The 24,079-nt window shown below is 41.2% G+C and overlaps 1 protein-coding gene across 1 annotated transcript in view; it reads left to right on the plus strand.

Annotated features, from left to right (window-relative positions):
* EIF2AK4 (eukaryotic translation initiation factor 2 alpha kinase 4) overlaps nt 1-24,079 on the plus strand; it is a 113,916-nt gene that overhangs the window by 86,734 nt on the left and 3,103 nt on the right. Inside the window, exons 24-35 of the mRNA XM_065873047.1 lie at nt 134-183; nt 1,335-1,503; nt 2,423-2,539; nt 4,110-4,175; nt 7,069-7,239; nt 7,671-7,805; nt 10,805-10,912; nt 11,501-11,629; nt 13,200-13,286; nt 19,177-19,289; nt 22,138-22,196; nt 23,101-23,198. Coding sequence (XP_065729119.1) covers nt 134-183; nt 1,335-1,503; nt 2,423-2,539; nt 4,110-4,175; nt 7,069-7,239; nt 7,671-7,805; nt 10,805-10,912; nt 11,501-11,629; nt 13,200-13,286; nt 19,177-19,289; nt 22,138-22,196; nt 23,101-23,198 — 1,302 coding nt within the window. The remainder of the gene's footprint in view (nt 1-133; nt 184-1,334; nt 1,504-2,422; nt 2,540-4,109; nt 4,176-7,068; nt 7,240-7,670; nt 7,806-10,804; nt 10,913-11,500; nt 11,630-13,199; nt 13,287-19,176; nt 19,290-22,137; nt 22,197-23,100; nt 23,199-24,079) is intronic.

The raw sequence follows: 24,079 nt of genomic DNA on the forward strand, positions 1-24,079 counted from the left end.
TGCACGTCCAGAGCCTGTGCTCCGCAACGGGAGAGGCCGCAACAGTGAGAGGCCCACGTACCACAAAAAAAAAAAAAAAAAAAAAAGGTGGTTGGCACATCTTGATATTGACCTTTGAAACTTTATTTTTCAGGTTCCTTTTGCAAGATACGTGGCAAGAAATAATATCTTGAATTTAAAACGGTAAGAAACAATGGGGGTTCATTTGGTGGATGTGGGAAAGAAACCAAGGAAGAATGTTTCATCTTCTGTGATCCTTACACAGTAAAGAATTTGGAGTTTAAAGTACTGAGCTTGGAAAATGGTCAAAAAGCCCAGTCCCAGTACCCCTTTCTATGATCAGGACTGGCAGCCTCCCCTTTGAAGGAACATAGCAGTTGGGTAGGTACCTGAAGCTCCCACAGTCTATTCTGTGCCTTCTAAATGTCCCCAAGTCACATGACTAATTATTTTCACAACCAGTTGCTTGGAAAAGCATCTGGCTGTTCTTGATCACAGATGGCCCCTTTTAAAATTTAATTGAAGGGACAAGTGGCCAACGGTCTCTGTGTGAAAACTGCCTACAAAGGTAACTGCATAAAAGCTGCTTCTGGAGAAGTGGAGTAAACCCAGCAGGAATGCTGAACGCCAAGGACCTCTAGGCACTTACTGCTGGGGAAAGGTTTGCTGTACATTCAGATACCACAGGAGTCAAACACCAAGAGCTTCATAAATTGGAGCAGTATTCCTGTCAACGAGGCAGCCGACCTTGCAGCTCCTTTCCTAAACAAAATCAAAGCTCTTTACATCCTTTTATTCTCAGTTCCAAGTGAACAATTAATATTCATAGTCCTAAGGTGTGGGGATCACTGTGTAGAAAGCAAACACTTAAGATAAAATTATTTTTGTTTGTAATTTCATCTCTGTTCCAGACATTTAAAAAAAAAAAATTAAGCCCTGTAGTTTAATAGTGGCAACACTGGGAATTGGAACCTAGATCACAAGGCAGGACTATTCTGGGCACATCTATCTTTATGTTTTCTTAATCATGCTACTGATTAATTTTTTCACATTTGTTTATTTTATCTTATTCAACAATCTCTTACACATATTTAATTCCAGTAAGCCAGCAGTCCCCAACCTTTTTGGCACCAGGAACCGGTCTCATAGAAGACAGTTTTTCCACGGACGGGGTGGGTGGGTGATGGGGGGGATGGTTCAGGCGGTAATGTGAGCAACGGGGAGCGGCAGATGAAGCTTCGCTCACTCGCCCGCCGCTCACCTCCTGCTGTGCCACCCGGCTGGGGACCCCTGCAGTAAGCAATGACCTTAGAAACGCGGGTTTCTCTTTCCAGGTACTGCATAGAACGCGTGTTCAGACCTCGCAAATTAGACCGATTTCATCCCAAAGAACTTCTGGAATGTGCGTTTGATATCGTCACCTCTACCACCAACAGCTCTCTGCCCACCGCTGAAATCATCTACACCATCTATGAAATCATCCAGGAGTTTCCAGCACTTCAGGTTCCTTCCCATATCCTAACATCCCAAGGTTATCCCGCTAGATAGAGTCCTCTGCCGAGTGCCTTGGGAAAGCCACGAACTGCTCCTCAGATGGTGCTGGCGGTGAATCACATTGTTACTCAAGTCCCCGGGAAAGTCTGATGTAGCTTTTGAGACTTGTCTCAAGCTCTTACCTCTGCCTTGACCAGAACGGGTTTTGTTTTTGTCTCTTTGGTTGGGGGGAGGGTGTTGTTTCTCCATCCATTCTTCCAAAATTTGAGGAATTAGGCTAAGATTCCTAGGATGCTTTGAGCATGTTGAGAGCCCTCAGCTCCCTCCTACACCCAGGCTCTTAACAACCATTCACTTTGCATAGTCTCTGTGGACTACCCAGCCAGTGGAGGCTGCTGTGAGCACAGTGGCGGCTCTCCTCCGCCTTTCCTCTCCATCCCACACACACGCCCTGTTCACCCCGCCACAGTGAACACCCGTCAGTCACGGTGTGCCCCTGTCCAGAAGGACCTCTCTATCCAGCTGTGATTGGGGCCCTTTCTCCCACTGCATCTGGCTCAGCACACGGCTTGCTACCCTGCAGATGCTCATTGATTGACTTGTGTGCTTATATTCCACCAGCTGAGCTTATAGGTCAGTCACTATTGAACCAGGTCCTCTCTTTGAAATCTGTGTCGGCTCGCTCAGGCTTTTAAACATAGCTGGAGACCAAAGTATTTCTGATGCGTATAATAAAGTATTAAATTATATTATACTCTGACCACAATAGTGCAAGAAGAATGTATATGAAAAAGTAAACTAGAAGGCAATATGCTAAAATTCAGTCCTTCCGTTGTGTCAGGTTGGTAAATTGGTGATAAGATTCTAGATTTGGTCATGTGCGTGTATTGCTTTTATAATGAAGATAATAATAATTTCTCTATCCTAGGAAAGAAACTACAGTATTTACTTGAACCATACCATGTTACTGAAAGCAATACTCTTACACTGTGGGATCCCAGAAGATAAACTCAATCAAGTCTATGTTATTCTGTATGATGCTGTGGTAAGCATTTAATTACTTTGAGTTGATATTGAAGGATAATAATAATAGTTCATGGGTATTTTCTTAGTGATGTAACCATGAAACTGAATTGGAAATTTTATCTCCTTCCCTTATTGCTCTAAGGTAAAAGAACCGATTGGCTTTGATTCTGTCAACAATTAACAAGTGTTGGTTGAACTTTTATTCTGTACTAAGCCTTGTGCTACTAGTGACCTCCAGGGTGTTTTTTTAAGGGTAACTTCTGAAGATTGAATTATCTTACTTAATTTAAAATATAATAGAGTTCTTCACTAACCTACTTCTTGAGGCAAAAAAAATCACTGAGTAGTTGGTCCCAATACTTGCCAGTAATAATTTTTAAAAAGAGTTAACCATTATTGAACATATGCCATGCTCAATATTTAAGTGCCAAGCATTGTTCTAAGCCCTTTACGTGGATTAACTCGCTCTAATCTCACAAGCACTGTTACTGTCCTTTAGAGAGACCAAGAAAGGGAAGTGTTAGTTTTGAGAGTAAAAGACTTATGCCCTGCCCTTATTTCTTCCAACCTGTGTGAGCTTATCAGTAAAGTCATTTATAGAATTGGATTGGTTGAACTGGAGGAGACTGGTTTAGACCTCTCTCGGGGCCTCATTTATCACCTCCTTCCTATGGGACTATGGCAGCATCACCTCCTGTTACTCTTCCTCATTTAGCCACATCACAGTGTTCGTTACTCTCTAGTATGTGTGCAAAGCCTGGAGGGGAAACAGTGATAAAGCTTAAATAGTATTATATATTATGGCGCCAGGATGGAATTGAATCCTTCTTATCTTTTCTAATTTCTTTTCATGTCAAATATTATTTATTATTATCCTATTTATTCTAAAATAAGAACATCCAGGAGATTCAATAGCTTAACAGTGCCAGACAGCCTATGCTTAAGGAAGGACGAGCAGGGGAAGTCCATAACGGCTTACTGTTTTCTGTACCCTAAAAAGCTCAACTCGCTTTTCTTTTGTCTGCCAAGGACACATCAAGGGCCCTAACTTTACTCTTTGCTTTTTTGTGCTTCTTTTCTCCTCCCAAAGTGCTGCTGCTGTTTGGCAGGGACAGATACAACATAGTGTCAGAGAGATGCTGGCGGAAACCCCCGGGGATGGTGCAGAGGGCTTCCCATCACTCTTGTTCATATCCTACAGCCTGCCTGCCAGCGGGGGATGGCGCTCAGAGCCTGTCCACACATGGCTTTCATTAGGGGACGTGGATCAGTTGACTCCCTCCCAGCCCAACATAAGCACCCTGGTTAAGCCTGTCCACCTCTGAGTCACCTCACCATTCAGCAAGTGCAGCTCTCCCCTTATTAATTCTTTTATGTCAGGGGTATTCACATTTTAAAACAATGGTAGTTATAGTTTATGTGAATTGTGGAGGGAAAAAATGTTTTTTAATCAGAGTTAATCCATCTTTCATGATGAGGAGCCGTTTGTCCAAAATGAAGGGTACACCTGTCAGAATTAGCCTGGAAATTGTATCTTGTTCAGGGCCAAATTTGGTGACTCTCATTGTTACCTTTTTCTGCCCCATTAGACCGAAAAGCTGACGAGGAGAGAAGTGGAAGCTAAATTTTGTAATCTGTCTTTGTCATCGAATAGTGTAAGTACATTTTAACAATGTGATTACAGCTCTCTCTGTAATTTTGTGGTACCAGAAAATGCCACCAAATTCTCGCTGCAGTAAGGCAGCAGTGCCCCCAGCTGCCTCAGATAATTTTCCCCTTGAGTGTTGATAGGTGCCATGGCAACGTCTGGGATTAGGGGAAGAGAAGCCAGTGTCATGATCAAAGAATGCCTCTCCGTGCTGCCCCTTAATGTGCTGTAATCACGCTGTTTCTCCCTGATCACCAGATCCTTCTTTCTCACACCCCTCGTAAAGGCTGTGCTTGGTGGAGCCTCCTGCTGAGGAGACCTCATACTGCTTGGCCTCTTCTGAAACAGATGCTTCAGGACTAGTTTGAGGCACAGAGCTCTGCAAAGTCATTTGGTTGTCCACCTCCCATGCTTCCCCCCCTGCCCCCTGGTCTTCTAACACCTCAGAGCTGCATTAAAGCTCTTGCTTTTCTGGGCATTTCCTACTCCCAAAATCGTTCATTTGCTTGCATTGGCAATGAGGAAAATCTCATGGGGTAAACAGGTTTGTCATTTCTCTCTGTAGGCATCAGGTTGGGCCCAGATGTTTGACACAGTCACCCACACTTAACTCAGTCCCTGAAAAGCAAAAGACAACAGGGATTTCTTACATTTTCCTGAATATTTATATAAGAGAAGATTTTTCTTTTTTTTTTTGCTTTCCCAGAACCCTTCTAGACCTTGGTCTGACACTCAATTACATAATCCTGTGGTGATGAGCAAAATTCACTTATGGAATAGATTAAAATATGATCGTACGGGGACTTCCCTGGTGGTCCAGTGGTTAGGACTTCGCCTTCCAATGCAGGGGCGAGGGAGGGGGTGGCGCTGGTTCGATCCCTGGTCGGGGAGCTAGGGTCCCACATGGCTTGTGGCCAAAAAACCAAAAACATAAAACAGAAGCAGTATTGTAACAAATTCAATAAAGACTTAAAAAAATATATATATATACATGATCATACGCAGGCCAGGCAGTCATTCAGATTTTGGGACACCTACAGTGTGTCAGGCACAGTGTTAGGGATATAAAGAGGAGTCACTTGAAGAATCCACAGACTGCTTTCAACTTCTTCATTCTTATTGGCCTTTAAAAGCCATGAGGGGACCCATACAGCATGTGTCTACCCTCAGCTCTTTAAAACAACTTTCACAGGCACCGTGGTTTAAAGAAATCACTCAGATAGTTTGCAGGTTGGGAAAGTAAACCAGATACATACCACTAGGAGCTCTAGAAATTAAACCAGATTACATTTTAAATGTTAAATATTAGAGGAGATCTTAACAATTACAAAGTGACCCAAAGGCATAATTTTCTAATACGAAGAACAGTATTTACATAATACCCTAGATGTGTACACAGCACATAGCCTGTGCAGAAATAGTCCTGTGTATAAATGACACAAAGGATCTGCCCAAGAAACTGCCCAGTTCAGTGACTCCTTGCCCAACCAAAGGTTCAAGCCCAAAAGGTTCTTCGAACTAATGTCACATTTCAAAATATTTCACACTTGGTCATGATAGCTGCATTGGTTGCTAAAATGTCAGCTTCTTTGCTTTTTGCTAAATCTCTACCCACTAGTCATTCGATACTAAGCATTAATTTGAAGTTGTGTGTTTGATTAGTTCAAAATGGAAAAATTAGTATCTAATATAGGCATTTGGGACTCTCATTATTTTAAAAGGGAACTCTAAGGATACTAGAAAAGGGAGGAGAAATATTGCAGGAGAGTTTCAAATATCTGGCCCAGTCTTCGTATTTTACAGATGAGGCACCTAAGGTCCAAAGAGATATGTGACTTATCCCAAGTCACATGGAGTTAGTTGATGACAGGATGAGAACCAAAATCTGGGGGTGTTAACTCCAGTGCTTCTGGTAGTTTATTAATGGGGTGATATAATGTTAAAATTTATTGAGAAGAAACAATTTTTTATTAAGAAGAAAAAATAATTTAAAATCAAAGATGTAATTTTAAAATTAAAAATTTTTATCTTTAATATAGTAAAGAAATTATAGATTTTAACACTTTAGGATTTTTTTTAAATACAAGTGATTTATGATTATTAAACAAAGTCTTCATTCAGCTCTTTGGTTCCACGTGCCAACTTATAGATGAACTAGGTTCTGCCTGCCTGTAGTCTCAAAGTAGCTACAATTTCGTTTCTTAGTTTCCACTTTAGCCCATGGGATTCTTTTTTTCTGGTTTTATGATCATAGTTATTTCCTCTTTCACCTGCTGTGCGCCAGGGTCATTATTAGCCACTGCCCCCTCCTGGGGAAGACGAGGAGTACAGCTGGTGAGAGCTGGGATCTGGGGTGAGCTCTGAGCCAGAGAGAAGGAAGAATCAGGGGCTGCCTCTAGGAGACAGTATCCAAACTGCATCTCAAGGCTACAAATAGGAGCTATTCAAAGCGAGGACAGGGAATTCCCGGCTAATTCAGTGTAGTATTAGAACGAGTCAGACTTTGCCTTCCTGTCCCCCATTGACATGCCTGTAGTAATGGAAATTCACGAGCATGAGGAAGGCAAAGAGGAGCAATACTGGCCTAAAAATATATAATGGAGGATCTGCTAGTACCAGGGTCTGCTCTGCTGGGGTCAGCATTTGCTGTAAGTGTGTGTGACTAAAAATTAACTCTGAGTAGGTACCTAAAGCACTTCTGCAAGGTGCTTTAGAGTTTTGGAAAAGGATAATCCTTAGTCGGGATTGTGGGAAAGATTAAAATTACCCTTGACCACAAAATCCACCCTTTCGGAGGTACAGAAGCTCTGCCATGCTCCCCTGTGTGTAGGAAACACACTGCAAAGTGAGTCTTTCTTGCCGTGGATTTTGGAAGCTAACGGTGCCTCTTTGCTTTCCAGCTGTGCCGACTCTACAAATTTATTGAGCAGAAGGGAGAGCTGCAAGATCTGACACCAACAATAAATTCATTAATAAAACAGAAAACGGGTGTTGCCCAGTTGGTGCAGTATGGCTTAAAAGATCTAGAGGAGGTTGTGGGACTGCTGAAGAAACTTGGCATAAAGTTACAGGTTTGGCAACTGTTTGATTCTGGCAGCACAGATTTGTAGCATTAATAATAGCACAAGGAGGAAATGGGTTTTATTTTGTAATTGCTAGTAAGTTTTATTTTTCCAGAAGAAAGCTGCTTTCTACATTTTGGAACATTTGATATCTAGTAACAATTTTGGCTTAAATCAGAATTTCTTTGCAAGCATCACAATTCCTATTGTGCAGCAATCCTTATTATGTCAGCCTCAGAGAAGTGGTTATTCTTGAAGAGAACAGAGCTTCTCTTACTTGGCAGGCTGTAGTTTAAACAGACCGCGTGCCAGATCTCACTGAATATTTTGTTTATACTAAATAGATGGTTCTGATGCTGATGATGGAAAACAGTGTCTTCAGCATTGCACGTTCTAAATCTCGAGCCCTTGACACGTTTGTATGGCATTTCCCTTGGCAGGTCTTGATCAATTTGGGCTTGGTTTACAAAGTGCAACAGCACAGTGGAATCATCTTCCAGTTTGTGGCGTTCATCAGACGGAGGCAAAGGGCTATATCTGAAATCCTTGCAGCTGGTGGCAGATATGACCTGCTGGTGAGGGCTTGCCCTGTGTTTGTTGATTTGTTCTGACTTGATTTCATTTCTTCCTCGACTCGTTATTTTGAAATTTTTCAAAACTACAGAAAAATTGAACCACTGGTATAGTTGAACACCTATACATATTTCACCTAGGAGTAGAAATGTCTTGTGAACTACATTTGTAATGTTTTCAACTTTCATTTAAATAACTATAGGTTTACAGGATGTTGCAAAGATAGTACAGAGAGGTCTTGTATATATTTTACCCAGTTGCTTCCAAAAAGCTGGCATAACTATAATAAAATACCAAACCCAGGAAGTGGACCCCCATACACTGTATGTGTCTAATTCTGTGCCATTTTTATCACATGTATAGATTCCCATAACTACCACCACAACTGAGATACAGTACAAATGGAATATAGAACCTTACCTCCCTCTGTGTCCCTTACCCCATCCCCCATTTATAATTGTCTTAAATATTTCCTCAGCATACTTTAAGGTCCACATCAGACAGTGTTGCGCTTTTTGCTTCCAGTGTCAAACTCTGTGGAACTCAAGAAAGTCTGCTGTATTTACCCAAAATTTTGGGGTTCTGATGAGAAATCTGCTGTTATTTGAATTATTTTTCCCGTATAGAAAAGGTGATTCTCACTCGATGCTTTTAGGATTTTTTTTTTTTTTTTGGTCTGTCTTTAGTTTGAAGTTTAATTATGATGTATCTTGGCATGACTTTCTTTGGATTTGTCTTGTTATGGATTTTCTCAGCTTCTTGAATCTATAGGTTTGTCTTTTGCTAATGTGGGTCCCCCACCAAGCCCCAGCAGGTATCAGAGAAGGCTAAATGGGGAGCCAGGATTTTCATATCTGCCTGGGGGCAGTGCCCCCCACGCCCCCACCAGCAGAGTCAGTGGAGGCCAGGATCCCCGACTTCCACCCATACCCAAGCAGTAACAAGGTCCCCCCTCCCTGCTGGGGCGGTGCCAGAGGAGGCTGAGTGGGAAGCTGGAGCCTTCACCACTATCCAGCATAGTATCAGAGGAGGAGTGTTTCAGGCATTATTTCTTCTACAGTGTTTTCAGCTTTACCTTCTTTTTTCCCTCCTTCTAGGACACTGATGACACAAATGTTATGCTCCTGTGGTTCTGGGACATTCTGCTTTACAGTCTGTTTTCTCTGTTGTTTAGATTGATTTTTATCTTCAATTTCTCTGTTTCCACTGTTATCTCCGTTTATGCTATTGGGCCAATCCAGTGAATTTTTTGTCTTCTGCTTCTTTGCTGAGACTTTCCATTGTTTTTATTTGTTTCAAGCCTATTTATAATGCTTGTTGTAGCATTTTTATGCTGGTTGCTTTAAAATCCTTGCCAGATACAGATAATTCCAACATCTGTGTCATCTTGTTAGTGCCTGTTGATTTTCTCATTCACTTTGAGATCCTGGTTCCTGTTATGATACGTGATTTTCAGTTGTATTCTGGACATTTTGAGTCTTAACGTTATGAGATTGTGGAACTTCCCTAGACCTTCTGGTTTAGGAGGCCTCCTCTGATACTGTACTGGGGGGGGGGGGCGCGGGGCAGGGGAGGGAGTGGCATTTTGCTGCTGTCAGTTGGGGGTGAAGATCCATGTTTCTCACTCGGCCTCCCTCTACATCCGGAGCGTGGGACGGGTGCCTTGTTACCGCTTCACACACACCTCCACTGAGAGTATAGTGGAGGGGTGGGGGCGTGGGGGAGCTGGCAGGTGGCCTTGTTACCGCTGGATAGTGGTGAAGGTTCCAGCTTCCCACTCAGCCTCCTCCGGCACTGCCCCAGAGGGGAGGAGGGCCTGGTTACTGCTTGGGTGTGGGTGGAAGTCGGGGATCCTAGGGGTCCTGGTCTCCACTGACACCGCTGGGGGAAGCATTACTCCCAGGCGGATACGAAAGCCCTGGCTCCCCATTTAGTTTTCTCAGATGCCGCCCTGCTGGGACTTGGCGGGGGCCTCCTTACATCTGGGAAAGGGTGAATGTGTTGGCCCGCACTCAGCCTTTGTGAGTGGGAGTGTCTGTGCTTTTTCTGTGATATTTGACTGGAGCAGGGCAGATCTTGTCTAAAAGTTTTCTGTCTTGCTGGGTTGCCCCTTTCTTGGTCTTTTGACCAGAGAGAGCAGCTTTGCCTTGGGGCTTTCTTGTTTGTTCTCCTTGGCATTGCTGGGTTGACAGTTTCTCCAGCACCCAGTCCAGAGTATCTGAGGCAAAAACTAAACCCAGGGAACTCACATGTCGTTCCTCAGATCCCGTGGTCCCTGGTCAGCCTGCCATCTTCTCTCCACTTTCAGAGTTGTCTTATGTTTGTTTTATATGTAATGTCCAGGGGCTTTAGCTTAGCAGGAGGAATAGGGAGAAATGTACCTACCCATCTTGGTCTAGAACCTATGTATGCAACTTTAAATTGTCTAGTAACATAAAGTAAGTAAAAAGAAAAAGGTGGAATTACTTGTAATAATATATTTTATTTAACCCAGTATATCCAAAATAATATGTAAGCATGTAATCAAAATTTTTTTAATTATTAAGGAGTTATTTTACATTTTTTTCTACATCTTTATAATTAGCATTTATTTAACCCAGTATACCCAGAATACTATTTCAATGTATAATCAAACACTTAAAAATTATTAAGGAGCTAATTTACATGCTTTTCCATTCTGAATCTTTGCAACCAGTGTGTTTTACATATACAGCACATGTGAATTCGGATTAGACATTTCAAATGCTCAAGCCCCATGTGGTTAGTGGCTGCCAGATTGAACAGTGCAGAGCTAGATGCAACATTCATCAACATTCACGAAGTGACATGTGTGCTTGCTCTCCTCTCTTGCTACACACACACACACACACACACACACACACACACACTTTATTTTGTTGAACCCTTTGATAAGTTGCTGTTAGAGTGCAAATCATTGCTTTTCCTATAATCACACTTTCGTCTCCATTTCATAACCAGAGCTGTGTGTCTCTCTCCACAGATTCCCCTGTTTAGAGGACCACAGGCTCTGGGGCCAGTTCCTACTGCCATTGGGGTCAGCATAGCCATAGACAAGATAACTGCTGCTGTCCTCAACATGGAAGAACCTGTAAGTTCCAGCTTTGCTTCCCAGTGTGCTTTGAGATGCCTTTCATTTTGTAGTCATACACATGGAGCCTCAAATGTGGTAGCTATAGACTGAGGTTTTGGGAGATTACCTTTGCCGTGAGAGACAAGCCTAAGTCTTGGTGTGAGTACTTAGCCTCTGCTTTTAGCTGGGGGACCTTAGTCCACTAGCCTTACTCTCCTCCTCTGTAATATGCTATGTAAATGTGAGATATTACACTTGTTAGCAGACTCATATCAAAGCCCTTTGTTCATAAATGCTGCTGTACTCTACAAAGCTAGAAATGGTTTTTTCCCTATGTTTCAGGCAAGATTAGTTTTCCCAGAGAAAAAGAATGTCTTTCTGATGACTTAGAAATAATTTCAACTACCCTATCTTAAAAGACTAATATAAAAGTTTTTTGACTGTGTCTTTTTTTTTATCCATGTCATTTGAAGCGAAGACTTTTGCATTTATGTCGCTGTACACAATTTTAAGATGCCTGTTTCCACATGAGCGCTGCCCCCTTGGCCTCACATATATGCCCACAGTCTCCCTCCTCTAAATGTAATCACTCTGTTTCTGATACAGGTTACAGTAAGCTCTTGTGACCTCCTCGTTGTAAGTGTTGGCCAGATGTCCATGTCCAGGGCCATCAACCTAACGCAGAAACTCTGGTCAGCGGGAATCACAGCAGAAATCATGTATGACTGGTCGCAGGTAATGAGACAAAAAGCACCTGTGAGTGGAGTGCACAGAGTCGTGGCTTCAATAGCAAATCATCCTCTACGGCTTTAGTTTCTGCCAAACTCTTCATCTCTGTGGTTTCAGTTGCTTCCTCTATGAGTTTCTGATTGTTGCCGTAACAAATTACCGTAAACTTAGTGGTCTAAAACAACACCTATTTATTATCTTACATTTCTGGAATTCAGAAGGCTGAAATCAGTTTCACTGGGTTAAAATCAAGGGGTCTGATAAGGCTGGTTCCTCCTGAAGGCTTTAGGAGCAGAATCCACTTCCTTGCCTTTTCCAGCTCCTAGAAGCCTCCTGCATTCCTGCTTATGGCCCCTTCCTCCATCTTCAAACTCAGCAGGGTAGCATCTTCTTTCCTCTCTATGCTATGCTTCTGTCCTTCCATCTCTAACTGATCCTCCTGTCTCCCTTTTACCAGGACCCTTGTGATTATACTGGGCCCATCCAGATAACCCAGGATAATCTCCCCATCTCAAGATCTTTAACTTTATTCAATCTGCAAAGTCCCTTTTACCATATAAGGTAACATAGTCACAGGTTCCCAGGGATTAGGATGGGGACATCTTTATGGGGCCATTATCCAGCCTAGCACACTTCCCAAAGGCATTCTGTATTTAGTGTGTTTGTAGCTTTATATCTTCAGACCTCCCACAGCAGGCCTAACACTTGCTCTGGGTTCCACACCCAGAGTGAGGAAAATGGCACCACTGAGCACCTGCCTACCCTTTAGAAAGGGGGGCCTTTAGATGACTAACTTCTGTACAAGCAGATCACAGAAGGGGCTGCACTTCCAGGTGGTCCTCCGAGTTGTACACACGTTCAGCCACACTCGTGGTGCCCCAGAGAGTGAGGAGATGCCCAGGGAAACAGAACCCCACCCTCCCACCTGCTTCTTCCCCATTACCTGCCAAGAGCTGCTGCTGTCCATTTTTATGTGTGTTACGTAAAAATTGATGTCAGAAGTATGCTGAGCAATAAATTATAGCCATTTGACAGAACAGTGTCCTGTGCCACTTGTTTACTTGTTTCGTAAATTGTTAGAGAAGTGTTCTGTCCTAAAGCAAAATTATAAGCTCAGTAATGGTAACTTCAGCCCCGCACAGGGGCCTCCCCCGCAGGCTTCTCTGCTCTGATGCTTCTTTGCTTTATGCTTCAGTTCTGCTTTTCACCTTCTATTTCTTTTGTTGCCTTTGCTTTCCCCAAAGGCCTTTTCACTCTGCGTGTGTGTGTGTGTGTGTGTGTGTGTGTGTGTAATTTTTGGCACCTTCTATCAAGATGTGAAGCTTCTGAAAACCTCTTACTGTGTCCTGACCACACTGAATGGCATGGCCCCTTAGAACAATAGTGAAAGCAAGGAAAGCAAAGGAAGTCTTATTCCTCTGAATTCTGTACTCTTCTTGCTTAATATTTAAATATTTATATAAACCCTGAAATCAGCATGTTTAGTTATTCACTTTGAGAATCCACTGAACACAGTGTTTTCATTCTCGTTAATTACTTGAAGCTGTTCCAGCTGCTCTGTGTTTATTTGTTTCAGTCCCAAGAGGAATTACAAGAGTACTGCAGACATCATGAAATCAACTATGTGGCCCTTGTCTCTGATAAAGAAGGAAACCATGTCAAGGTAAAGACCAGAGGAAATCTTTCACAATTCAACAGTCAGATTTCCCGAACAGTATTAACCGTGGAGCACCCAACCTTCCCACTGAGGTCCTGCCCTTGGTTGTGGGGTAGAAATACATTATTTCATTCTCCTTTTGAATCGCTAGGCCTGTTTTTGGAGAAAGTGTATAAAATAAGGAAGAGAGAATCTGAATCTAAACACTTTTCTTTGAACTCAAAAAAATGTAAGAATTAAAACACTATGGCTAGTTTTTTTCCCTACTTTTTTCCCCTTGTTCCCTTTGACCATCTAAGAAAATAATAACTATAGCTGATACCTGCTGGTTGGCATATCATCTGGCTACTTCCTAACCAATTCTACTATGTTGCATTTAACTAAAAATGCTCATCCCACTGCTGGGCATATACCCTGAGAAAACCATAATTCAAAAAGAGTCATGTACCCCAATGTTCATTGTAGCACTATTTACAATAGCCAGGACATGGAAACAACCTAAGTGTCCATTGACAGATGAATGGATAAAGAAGATGTGGCACATATATACAATGGAATATTACTCAGCCATAAAAAGAAACGAAATTGAGTTATTTGTAGTGAGGTGGATGGACCTAGAATCTGTCATACAGAGGAAAGTAAGTCAGAAAGAAAAAAACAAATACCGTGTGCTAACACATATATATGGAATCTAAAAAAAAAAAGAGGCTCTGACAAATCTAGGGGCAGGACAGGAATAAAGACGCAGACGTAGAGAATGGACCTGAGGACACAGGGAGGGGGAAGGGTAAGCTGGGACGAAATGAGAGAGTAGCATTGACATATATACACTATCAAATGTAAAACAGAAAGCTAGTGGGAAGCAGCCGCATCACACAGGGAGGTCAGCTCAGTGCTTTGTGACCACCTAGAGGGGTGGGATAGGGAGGGTGGGAGGGAGATGCAAAAGGGAGGGGATATGGGGATATATGTATACATATAGCTGATTCACTTTGTTGTACAGCAGAAACTAACACATCATTGTAAAGCAATTATACTCCAATAAAGCTGTTAAAAAAATACCCAACCAAAAATAAATAAATACATTAAAATGTTCATAAATATATCACCTCATAACCTTTATTTCTATTTTTAAAGGAAAAAAAATCAACATATTTTCCCCTTGTTTTTCTCCAATAACGTCTTTGTCTGGTTTTTATAGCAGAGTGATGTTGGCTTCATAAATTAGTAGGATCTTCTGTTCTCTGGATAACTTTGTGTAGAATCGGTATTATTTCATCCTCAAATATTTGGTAGAGTTCCTCAAATATTTGGTAAAACCACAGGGGCCTAGATAAAGAGCTATCAGATTGCCTCTTTCTCCTTAAATGAGTTTTGGTAGTTTGTATCTTTCTCAGAATGTTTCCATTTCACCTAAGTTTTCAGATATTCCCTTTCACTATCTGTAGGATCTATAGTGATATCCCCTCTTTCATTCCTGATATTGGTAATTCATGTCTTCCCCTGATCACTCTGGCTAGAGATTTATCAATTTTGTCTTTTCAGAAAAGTACCTTTTGATGTCATTGATTTTTCTCTATTTTTTGTTCATTCGTTTCCTATTTTATAGATTTCCATTCTTTTTTTTTCTTCAATCTGCTAAATTTGGATTTAGAGACAGTCACTAACTGAAGTTTGCTTTGTATCCACTCTGACAATCCCTGCCTTTTAATTGAAGTGGTTACACCATTAATATGAGGTGCAATAATTGAAATGGTTGGGTTTAAATCTATCATTTTACTATTTGTTTTCTGTTTGTTCCAACTGTTCTTTTTTTCCATTTTTTTCTTTTCATGGCTTCTTTTTAGATTGAATAGCGTTTATTTCATTTTATCTCTACTATTGGTTTACTAACTATAACTCTTATTTTTGGTGGGATTTTTTTTAGAAACTTCTCTAGGGTTTATAGTATACGTCTTTAACATATTACATTCTACCTTCAAAAATATTATATGCCTTCATATATTGTTGTAAGAACCTTAAAACAATATTTCCATTTCCCCTCTCTCATCCTTTGTGCTATTGTTGCCAATATTTCTCTACATATGTTATTAACTTCATAGTACATTGTAAGTATTTTGCTTTTAATTAGTCAGTTATCTTTTAAAGAGGTTTTAAAATAACGGAGGAATATCCTTTATATTTACCATTTCTAGAACTGTTTATTCCTTTGTGTTCAGCCAGATATCATTCTGATTTCATTTTCTTTATGCCTGAAGAATTTCCTAATATTTCTGACTAGTGATGGTAATGAATTCTCTCCACTGTTACTGTTCTGAGAAAGTCTTCATTTTACCTTCATTTTTGAGAGGTAATATTTCTGTGTATAGAACTCACAATTTACATTTTTTTCTTTTTGCACTTTGAACACAGGTTTTATTGTTTTCTGACCTGATAGTTTCTGTTTAAAAGTCTGCTTTGATCCTCTGTATATAATGTTTCTTTTTATTTTCTGGCACCTTTTTAAGATTTTCTTTTGTCACTGGTTTACTGCAATTTGAATATGACGTGTCTCAGTGTGATACTCGTTGTGTTCTAATACTTGGTATTAGAACTGTAGATTTATAGTTTTCATCAAATTTGGAAACTTTTCAGACATTATTTCTTGAAATATTGTTCTGTCCCTTTTCCTTCTGGGACTCTGATTACAGTATGTTAATCATTTGCTCTTGCCCCACACCTCATTGAGGCTCTGTTTTTGGTGGGTTTTGTTTGTTTTTTCTCGCTCTCTATGCTTTATTCTGGATCATTCACATGTTTTCTGCAATATCTTATCTGCTATTAATCCCATACAGTGCATTTCTTGTTTCAGATATTGTAGTTTTTTCAGCTGTACAAGTTACATTTGTGTCTTTTTTTTTTTTAATGTCTTCCATTTCTCTCCTCATCATGGTTCTTGTTTCCTTTATATTCTTTATAAGATTTATAATAGTCATTTTTAATTCCATCATCTTGACATTTCTGGTCTGTTTCTGTCTATTGATGTTTCTCCCGGTTATGAGTTGTATTTTCCTTCTACTTTGTATGCCCAGTAATTTTTGGTTGGTTGTTGGACATTATGAATTTTACATTTTTTGGTGCTGGGTTTTCTTATGTTCCTGTAAATACTGCTGCACTCTGTTCTGGGATGTAGTTAAGATCCTTGGATTCTGTTTGACCCTTTCTAGGCTTGACTTTAAGTTTTGTTAGGGCAGGGCCCGGGCAGCCTTTAGTCTAGGTCTAATTTAGCCCCACTCCAAAGGCAGTGCCCTTTGGAGGATTCTGCCTGAGGCCCCATGTGTCATGAGGTCTCTCTCCTCTGGTAAGAACATGAACTATTCCTGGCCCTGTGGATCTCAGAAATTATTATGCCTACTCACGTCTGCTGGTTGTTTCCCCAGCCTTGGATAGTTCCCTCTCACCCATGCACAGATCACTTCTGTTTCAAAGATGAGTGGACTTCTCTGCAGAGCTTCAGAAATCTTTCTTTCTCTGTGTGTGGCTCCCTCCTCTTCAATCCTCTGCCCCACAGTTTCTAGCCATCGTGGCCTCCCTAAACTGCAGTCTCCCCAGCTCGGCAAGACTCCTGGCCTCTGTTGAGCTTCCTCCTCCCTGCCCTGCCATCTGCAGACTTCCTCAACACGGTAATCTGGGACACTTGTAGACTCACTTTGTTTGTTTCCCTCCTCTCGGGATAACAGTCCTCCACTGGTTGTTGTCCAGTGTCTGGAAAACATTGTTTATATATTTTGTCTGGTTTTCTAGTTGTTTAAGGTAGAAAGGCAGTTGTTATAGTAGTTACTTCTTCATGGGAAGATTTGTAAGTCCCCACTGCTAGTCTGCCCGTTAGTCACATAATCATAAATGACCCTAAGTCCTACCGATCAAGCCCCTTCCAGAGCAGTGATTGTTCCTGTAATATTACCAAAAGATGATCGTCTAGCCTCTGCTGGATAATTCCAGCATCGTAACCCACTGCTATAATGATTAGCAAATTTTAAAAATTTGAATCAGAATCTGCTTCCCCAAATTTACATTCACTGGTCCTAGTTCTGCCCTCCAGAATGGGCAAAATAACAAGTCTAATTCTTCCTCCTTCTCTCACTACCATCACATAAATTTTAGGAGACCACTGCCATGCCACTTTAAGTGTCCTCTTTTCTGGTTTAAACATTCCAGTCACTTAAGCCATTCCTCATAATGTGATTTCCAAATCCTTGACCCTCCTAGTTAACCTCCTCTAGACACACTTGACTTTGTCAATGTCTGTCCTTAAATGTGATACTAGAATTCTACAGAGTGCTCTAAGCATGTTCTGACTAAATGAGGAGGGTCTGTGACCTCCCTCAATCTAGATAACATACTTCTCCTAATACAGCCTACAAGTGAACTAACTTTAGCAACCATGCAGTTCTTTTGGCTCATCCTGAATTTACCATCAACTAAAACCCACTGGCCTTTTCACAGTCCTCACCATGTCTGACCAGCCTTCTACAATGAGGCTTGATGACAGGACTTCATATTTATCATTATTTGATGTTCGTTTTCGTACATTGTTCCAGCCCATCCAGCTCTTTTGACTCTTCTGCCTCTGTTAGTGGTGGGTCAAAAGCATCATCTTCATATTTGAAGAGCAAGACATCACTTCATTCACCCACTTAGCAAGTGCAGCATTAAGCATTCACAGTATAGGAGGGATTGAATTTAGGGCCGCGATGGATGCAGGGACATTTAAGCCACAGGTCCTGCTGTCAAGGCTCCTGTAATCCAGCAGGGAACAGAAGACATTCATGCACGATTGTGAGCTCGAAAATGCTCAGTGCCATGATAGTCCAACAAGAAAGTTCTCTGAGGTTGCATCAGCCTGAGAGGTTACTACAGAGGTAGCAGGGAAGTCTTCAGAATGGAGGTGGGATTTAATGCTGGACCCTCGTGGATGGGCAGGAGGATATAGGTACGTGCTAAAAAGGCCTTTTAAGCAAAGGAATAGCAATGGTAATGTAGTTCTTTCAGTAGAATTGTCCCAAAGATAGAGGCAGGCCAGCAGAGAACTCTTCTGGTATTACCCTGATTAGTCCATCTGGGGTGAAGCAGGATTGTGGAGAAGGGTACTTCAGCAGGAGAGAATGGTTCTAGCTAGATCAAGGAGAGCCAGAATGCCCAACCAAGGAATTTGGACTTGTTTTAGCAGTTAGCGGGGAGCCAGGGTATGTTTTTGGACAGAAGGGGACATTAGGGTGTATATGAGAAAAATTCATCTGCAGGGATATGTAGCATGGAATGGAGTGAGGGATAATTAGGAGATGCAGTAGCTGAGGGCAGAATATCAGGCTATCCCAAGCCAAGGCAGGGTGTTGGCCATGGGAGTGAAGATGAAAAGATAGGCACTGTAAAAGTGGGATGACAGGACTAGGGTTTGGAAAGGAGGGAGCAAGGAGTTGTAGAAACCTTGGTGACTGACCCGAGATGTTTAAGAGGGAAAATATGTGAAAGAATCAAATGAAATAGGAGCTGGTTCGTCTTGGCTTTTTTTTTTTTTTTTTTTTTTTTTAAATTCTGTCATCTGTAATCTATTCTGATCTAGACCAGGGTTTCTCAGCAGCCACATTTTGACATTTGGGGCTAGATACTTCTTTGTGGGGCTGCTGTCTTGTAGGATGTTTAGCAGCATCCCTAGCATCTACCCACTAGATGCCAGCAGCGACCCCCTCAGCGGTCACAACCACAGGTGTCTCTAATCATTGCCAGATGTCCTGTGGGGAGCAAAATCACCCCTGGTTAAGAGCCATCAACCTAAACTGTTGACTTAGTAGACTTACTATAGTACTCTTCAGCCTGTTGGCTTCAGAAATGATGGATCTGTTTCATTCTTTTTAAGGTTAAGTCTTTTGAGAAGGAAAGGCAAACAGAGAAACGTGTGCTGGAGTCTGATCTTGTGGACCATGTTGTGCAGAAACTGAGGACTAAAGTCAGTGATGAAAGGACTATCAGGTAACTTAGTAAACAAAAGCCCAGAAAACCAGCTGCAACTGCCTATCTAGAATTAACCATACATTTATTTTAAAAGTCAGTTTGATCCTTTTGGGAAATAAAGATGAGTCAGGTTAACTTATATTGAACCATTCTGTTGCTTCTGAGTAACTCAGCAGTTTAAGTATATGACTCCCTACGTAAGACTAGTCTTAACTGACTTTCAACGTCTGTCCTTCATGTCAAAAAAATTTTTATCATTTTGAAAAGCCTAAGGAACCAAAATCTATCTGCCATTATCTTCTTTGGTCTGTTAATCAGTGAATTTCAGTAATGTTTTGTCAGTGGTTTTGAAAGATCTAATATTCTGGGAGATTATAATATTCTAGGGAAAGATCTCACATACTCATCATAGGAATGCAAATTGGTTCAACTCTGGATAGGAATTTAACAAAGTTAAAAGCCTAAAAACTAAAACATAAAAAAAAAAAAAATTGACCCAGCATTCCACTTTAGGAATTTATAGTAAAATTATTCCATAGGGATATGTACAAAGATATCTATCAAGGCACTGTTTATAATAGCAGTTCTCAAACTTTTTGGTTTCAGAACCCCTTTATACCCTTAAAAATTACTTGAGGACCCCAAAGGGCTTTGTTTATGTGGATTATATCTATCAATAATTTCTATGTTAGAAATTAAAATGTAAACATTTAAAAAATACTTATTTTAAATAACAAACTCATTACATGCAAACCTACATAACATTTTTTAATGGAAAATAACTATTTTCCGGGCTTCCCTGGTGGCTCAGTGGTTGGGAGTCCGCCTGCCAAGGCAGGGGACACAGGTTCAATCCCTGGTCCGGAAGGATCCCACGTGCCACGGAGCAGCTGAGCCCGTGCGCCACGACTAGTGAGCCTGTGCTCTAGAGCCCGTGAGCCACGACTACTGAGCCCGCGTGCTGCAGCTGCTGGGGTTCGCGTGCCTGGAGCCTGTGCTCCGCAACGAGAGAGGCCACTGCGGTGAGGGGCCCGCACACCACAACGAGGAGTGGACCCCGCTCGCCGCAACTGGAGGGAGCCTGCGTGCGGCGGCAAAGACCCAATACAGCCAAAAATAAAACAAAATAAATTTATTTAAAAATTAAAAAATAACTTTTCCAAAACAAAATAAATGTAGTAAGAAAGAATGGCATTGTTTCACATTTTTGCAGATATTGTTAATGCATTGTTGTACATTTTTGTACTCTCTAATGCTTTAGTAGAAGAAACTATATTGTCTTGTCTGTTTCTGCATTCAGTCTGTTGTGATATCACACATCCTGTAGTCTCTGGAAAAGTCCATCACACATTAATGAGAGGATAAGAATAAAAAGGATAGTTAACATTTTAGGATTATTGCGAAAATAGTTTTGACATTGCAGATACCCTGCGAAAGGATCTCAGGGGCTTCCAGGGGTCTCTGGGCCACACTTTGAGAATCTCACTTATAATATCACAATATTATAGAAGACTGTTCCAATTACAGTAAATACAGTGAAATACTGTGCAGCCTTTAAAAATCATTATTATGGTAAAGCTGAGTTTATTACAAGGAAGGGTGCCCACAAATAAGATGTATGATATGATCCCATTTTTGTTTCAACCAAAATATATAGCCCATACATAGAAGAATGTGTGGAATGATGGACCAAATTTTTAAATTATAGTCATTTCTGGTTAGTGGGATTACAAGGGATCTTAATTTCCCTTAAGCTTTTCTATATATTTGTAACTCCTGTATTTATGCTCATAATCAGAAAATACAGTACTCTACTTTTTTTCTCAACCAGCAGGAGTTTTGCCCCTCAGGGGACATTTGGCCATGTTTGGAGACAGCATTTTTGGTTGTTAAGCGGGAGGTGCTGCTGGTATCTAGCAGGGCCCAGGGATGCTGTTAAACATCCTGTAGTGCAGAGGACTGACCCCCCACCCCCACCCCAACAAACAGTTACCTGGCCCAAAATGTCAATAGTGCCAAGACAGAGAAATCCTGGCTTATATAAAATAAATGTTCCTGCTTGCTTCTCCGTCCCTGGCCCCTGACCCTGCCCGTATGTACCTAGCTTGACTACATTCACCATCAGGCTTTTTCTAAGAGAATATAATGTTCTTGAAGTCACTAGGTATTAGGATTAAGAATCCAAATCAAAGGCAGAGGTTTAGAAGGAAAAACAAAAAAGTCAACTAATTAACAGTGACTATTAGTACTAGTACAGGCAAACATCATTAAGACGCTTAACAGGCCAGATGGGATTTAGTTTTAGCAGGGAAAGGTTTAAAATCTTTCCTCCATGTGAATGTTTATCTCCCTGTTTTCCCAAGATAGAGTGCTATTATGTCTCTCAAAGGCTATAAATTAATTCAGTCTTTGAAAGAACATCCATTCAACAGCTTTTGAAAGAATCTCATTTACTAAATGTTCTCCTGTGGGTGATCACCAAGGTTGCTGCCATAATGAAGGCGGGGCATTGCTAATGTTTCCTTGTATTGTGAGGGGAGCAGAAAGAACACCCATTATATTTCATTGAAATTAGCTTCTTATGTTGAGCCAGTACTTCACACCCAGCTGAATAAATCAGAATGTTGTCTCTAGAATGTTAATCTGAAGTGACAGCCTTGATCATTTTTATTTGCTCTTAACCAAAAGCATAATTAAGTGCAAATTTTTTTGTTTTTGTTTTTCCTCCACTAATAACCAATATTTATTAAATATTTTTATATTTAATAGAAAAAAGCCTCCCTCTAAGTATAGCTCACTGTAAGTTATCTGTGTTGTTTTGTCGTAATGACTGTTTATTTAACTGTTTTTGTTTGCTTGTTTTTAGAGAAGCTTCCGATAATCTTGCAGTACAAAATCTGAAGGGGTCATTTTCTAATGCTTCAGGTATAATTACTAATTGTAACCTAAACATAATAATGCTTGTGTGGGTGTGTGTGTGTGTGTGTGTGTGTGTTTGCTCTAAATACTTACGACTGTGGCTAACTCACTGCCTCAGAAATATACTCTTAAAGTAACAAATACACAGTTAGTTATACCAAATGGAATTTATCCCTTTGAAACCCACATTCTAGAAAATGATAAAACCACTAGAAGTTTGGTGACTCTTTTGGTCCTGATATATCTCTGTCTTTTCACAAGTGGTTTAATCTTCCTTTGATTCAGTTTATTATATAGGTCAAATGTAGATACATTTTCCCCATATGGAAGATTGAAGAAAAGCATTTTGAAATGCCTTGGAGAAAGACACTGTATACATTTGTTTTCATGAAAGCCAAGAGGGAACAGTGGTGATACTTACACCTTTCGTTTCACCACATCTGTCAACCTGACTGAAAAAGAAATGTCCCATTGAAGTCCACGAGAAGACATACTTGGCATTTAACAGAATGGGGTCTTCTGGGTTCATTTCTGTTGGACTTTGTGCCACCATCAGATTTCAAATGCTCTGAGGAATTTAAAGAAGTATTAGAGTCTGGGAAATACTGTCTGGTTTTTTTCTTAGGTTCATGAGGTTTGGCTCGTACTGCCTCTCTATGCCTTTGTCACCTCCCACCTGAGGAAAGAAGGCTGGTGATCGCGACAGAAGTGTCAGAACTGCTGGGGGTTGGGTGGGGTTCTGGACTCCTGGTCAAGTGCAGGCAGTTGCAGAGAGAGAACACAAAGCTCAGACACAATCCAGTCCATAGAATCACTCCCGAGTGGATTCTAATCGTCTCCGCCATCTCTGTGGTGTGTTATAGAAAGTGGGACCAGATGAGGCCATAACGGCTGAAACTGTCTGTTTCAGGTTTGTTTGAAATCCATGGAGCAACAGTTTTTCCCATTGTGAGCGTGGTAGCCCCAGAGAAGCTGTCAGCCAGTGCTAGGAGGCGGTATGAAACTCAGGTATGTGGTCAGAGTTTCCTTGGCTTTCTGTGAGCTACAAAGGAGGAAGAGAACAGGAGAGGAAAAGAAACAGTTTCCTGGAAATGTTTTTCTTTCCACTTCCTGAACTTGGTGACTTCTGAAAATTCCATCAACACGGAGCATCTCTGGTGCCAGGATTCTGCCCCATTTGTCCTCCAAAGAGGCGTCAGTGTACACTGTGGGCACCTAGATGCAGCTGTTGTCAGAATTACTGGATCCAAACAAAAACTTTCTGATCCGGCTCTAACAGCAGATGGGGTTTGTTTGGTTTTGTTGTAAATAACAAAGCAGAAGAGATCTACCACAAGCCTTGGGGCAGGTTTCTCCCTGCATACATGTTTTTGATATCTGCTCTTTGCCTGATTCCGTGCTCGGTGCCAGGTAAAATAGAAAAGACGTGACGGGGCCCCAGTCCTTGAAGAGTGTATAACCTCCGAAGCATATGCATTATATAGTTGGAAAATAGAAGGAGATCAGTAATAGGATGCTGAATTAATAAGTACACTGAATGAGTGTTAGAGTGTGCTACAGACATGGGGGAGAGACAAAGATCAGTGTCTGCACGGATGATCAAGACGGGCTTCGTGGAGGTGATCCCTGAAGGATGTAAATAGGCAGAGAGGGAAGATGAGAGTGTTCCAAATGGCAGGGACAGTGGGAAGGGAAGTGCAGGACAAGGCTAATGAGCACAGGTGGGACACTGGCCTCATTTGGGAAGAAGGTTTGAGGAGAGCAGTCATTATTTAGGAATGTAATTAGATTGAAATACAGAAGATCGAGTTACCTCATTTTGTGAGCTTTCCTGGCTGTTTCTCAGGATGTTGGGTAGAAACTTGTTTTTCATATCTTTCTACCATATT

The sequence above is a fragment of the Phocoena phocoena genome, chromosome 2 (assembly GCF_963924675.1).
Source record: "Phocoena phocoena chromosome 2, mPhoPho1.1, whole genome shotgun sequence".
NCBI classification, from domain to species: Eukaryota; Metazoa; Chordata; class Mammalia; order Artiodactyla; family Phocoenidae; genus Phocoena; species Phocoena phocoena.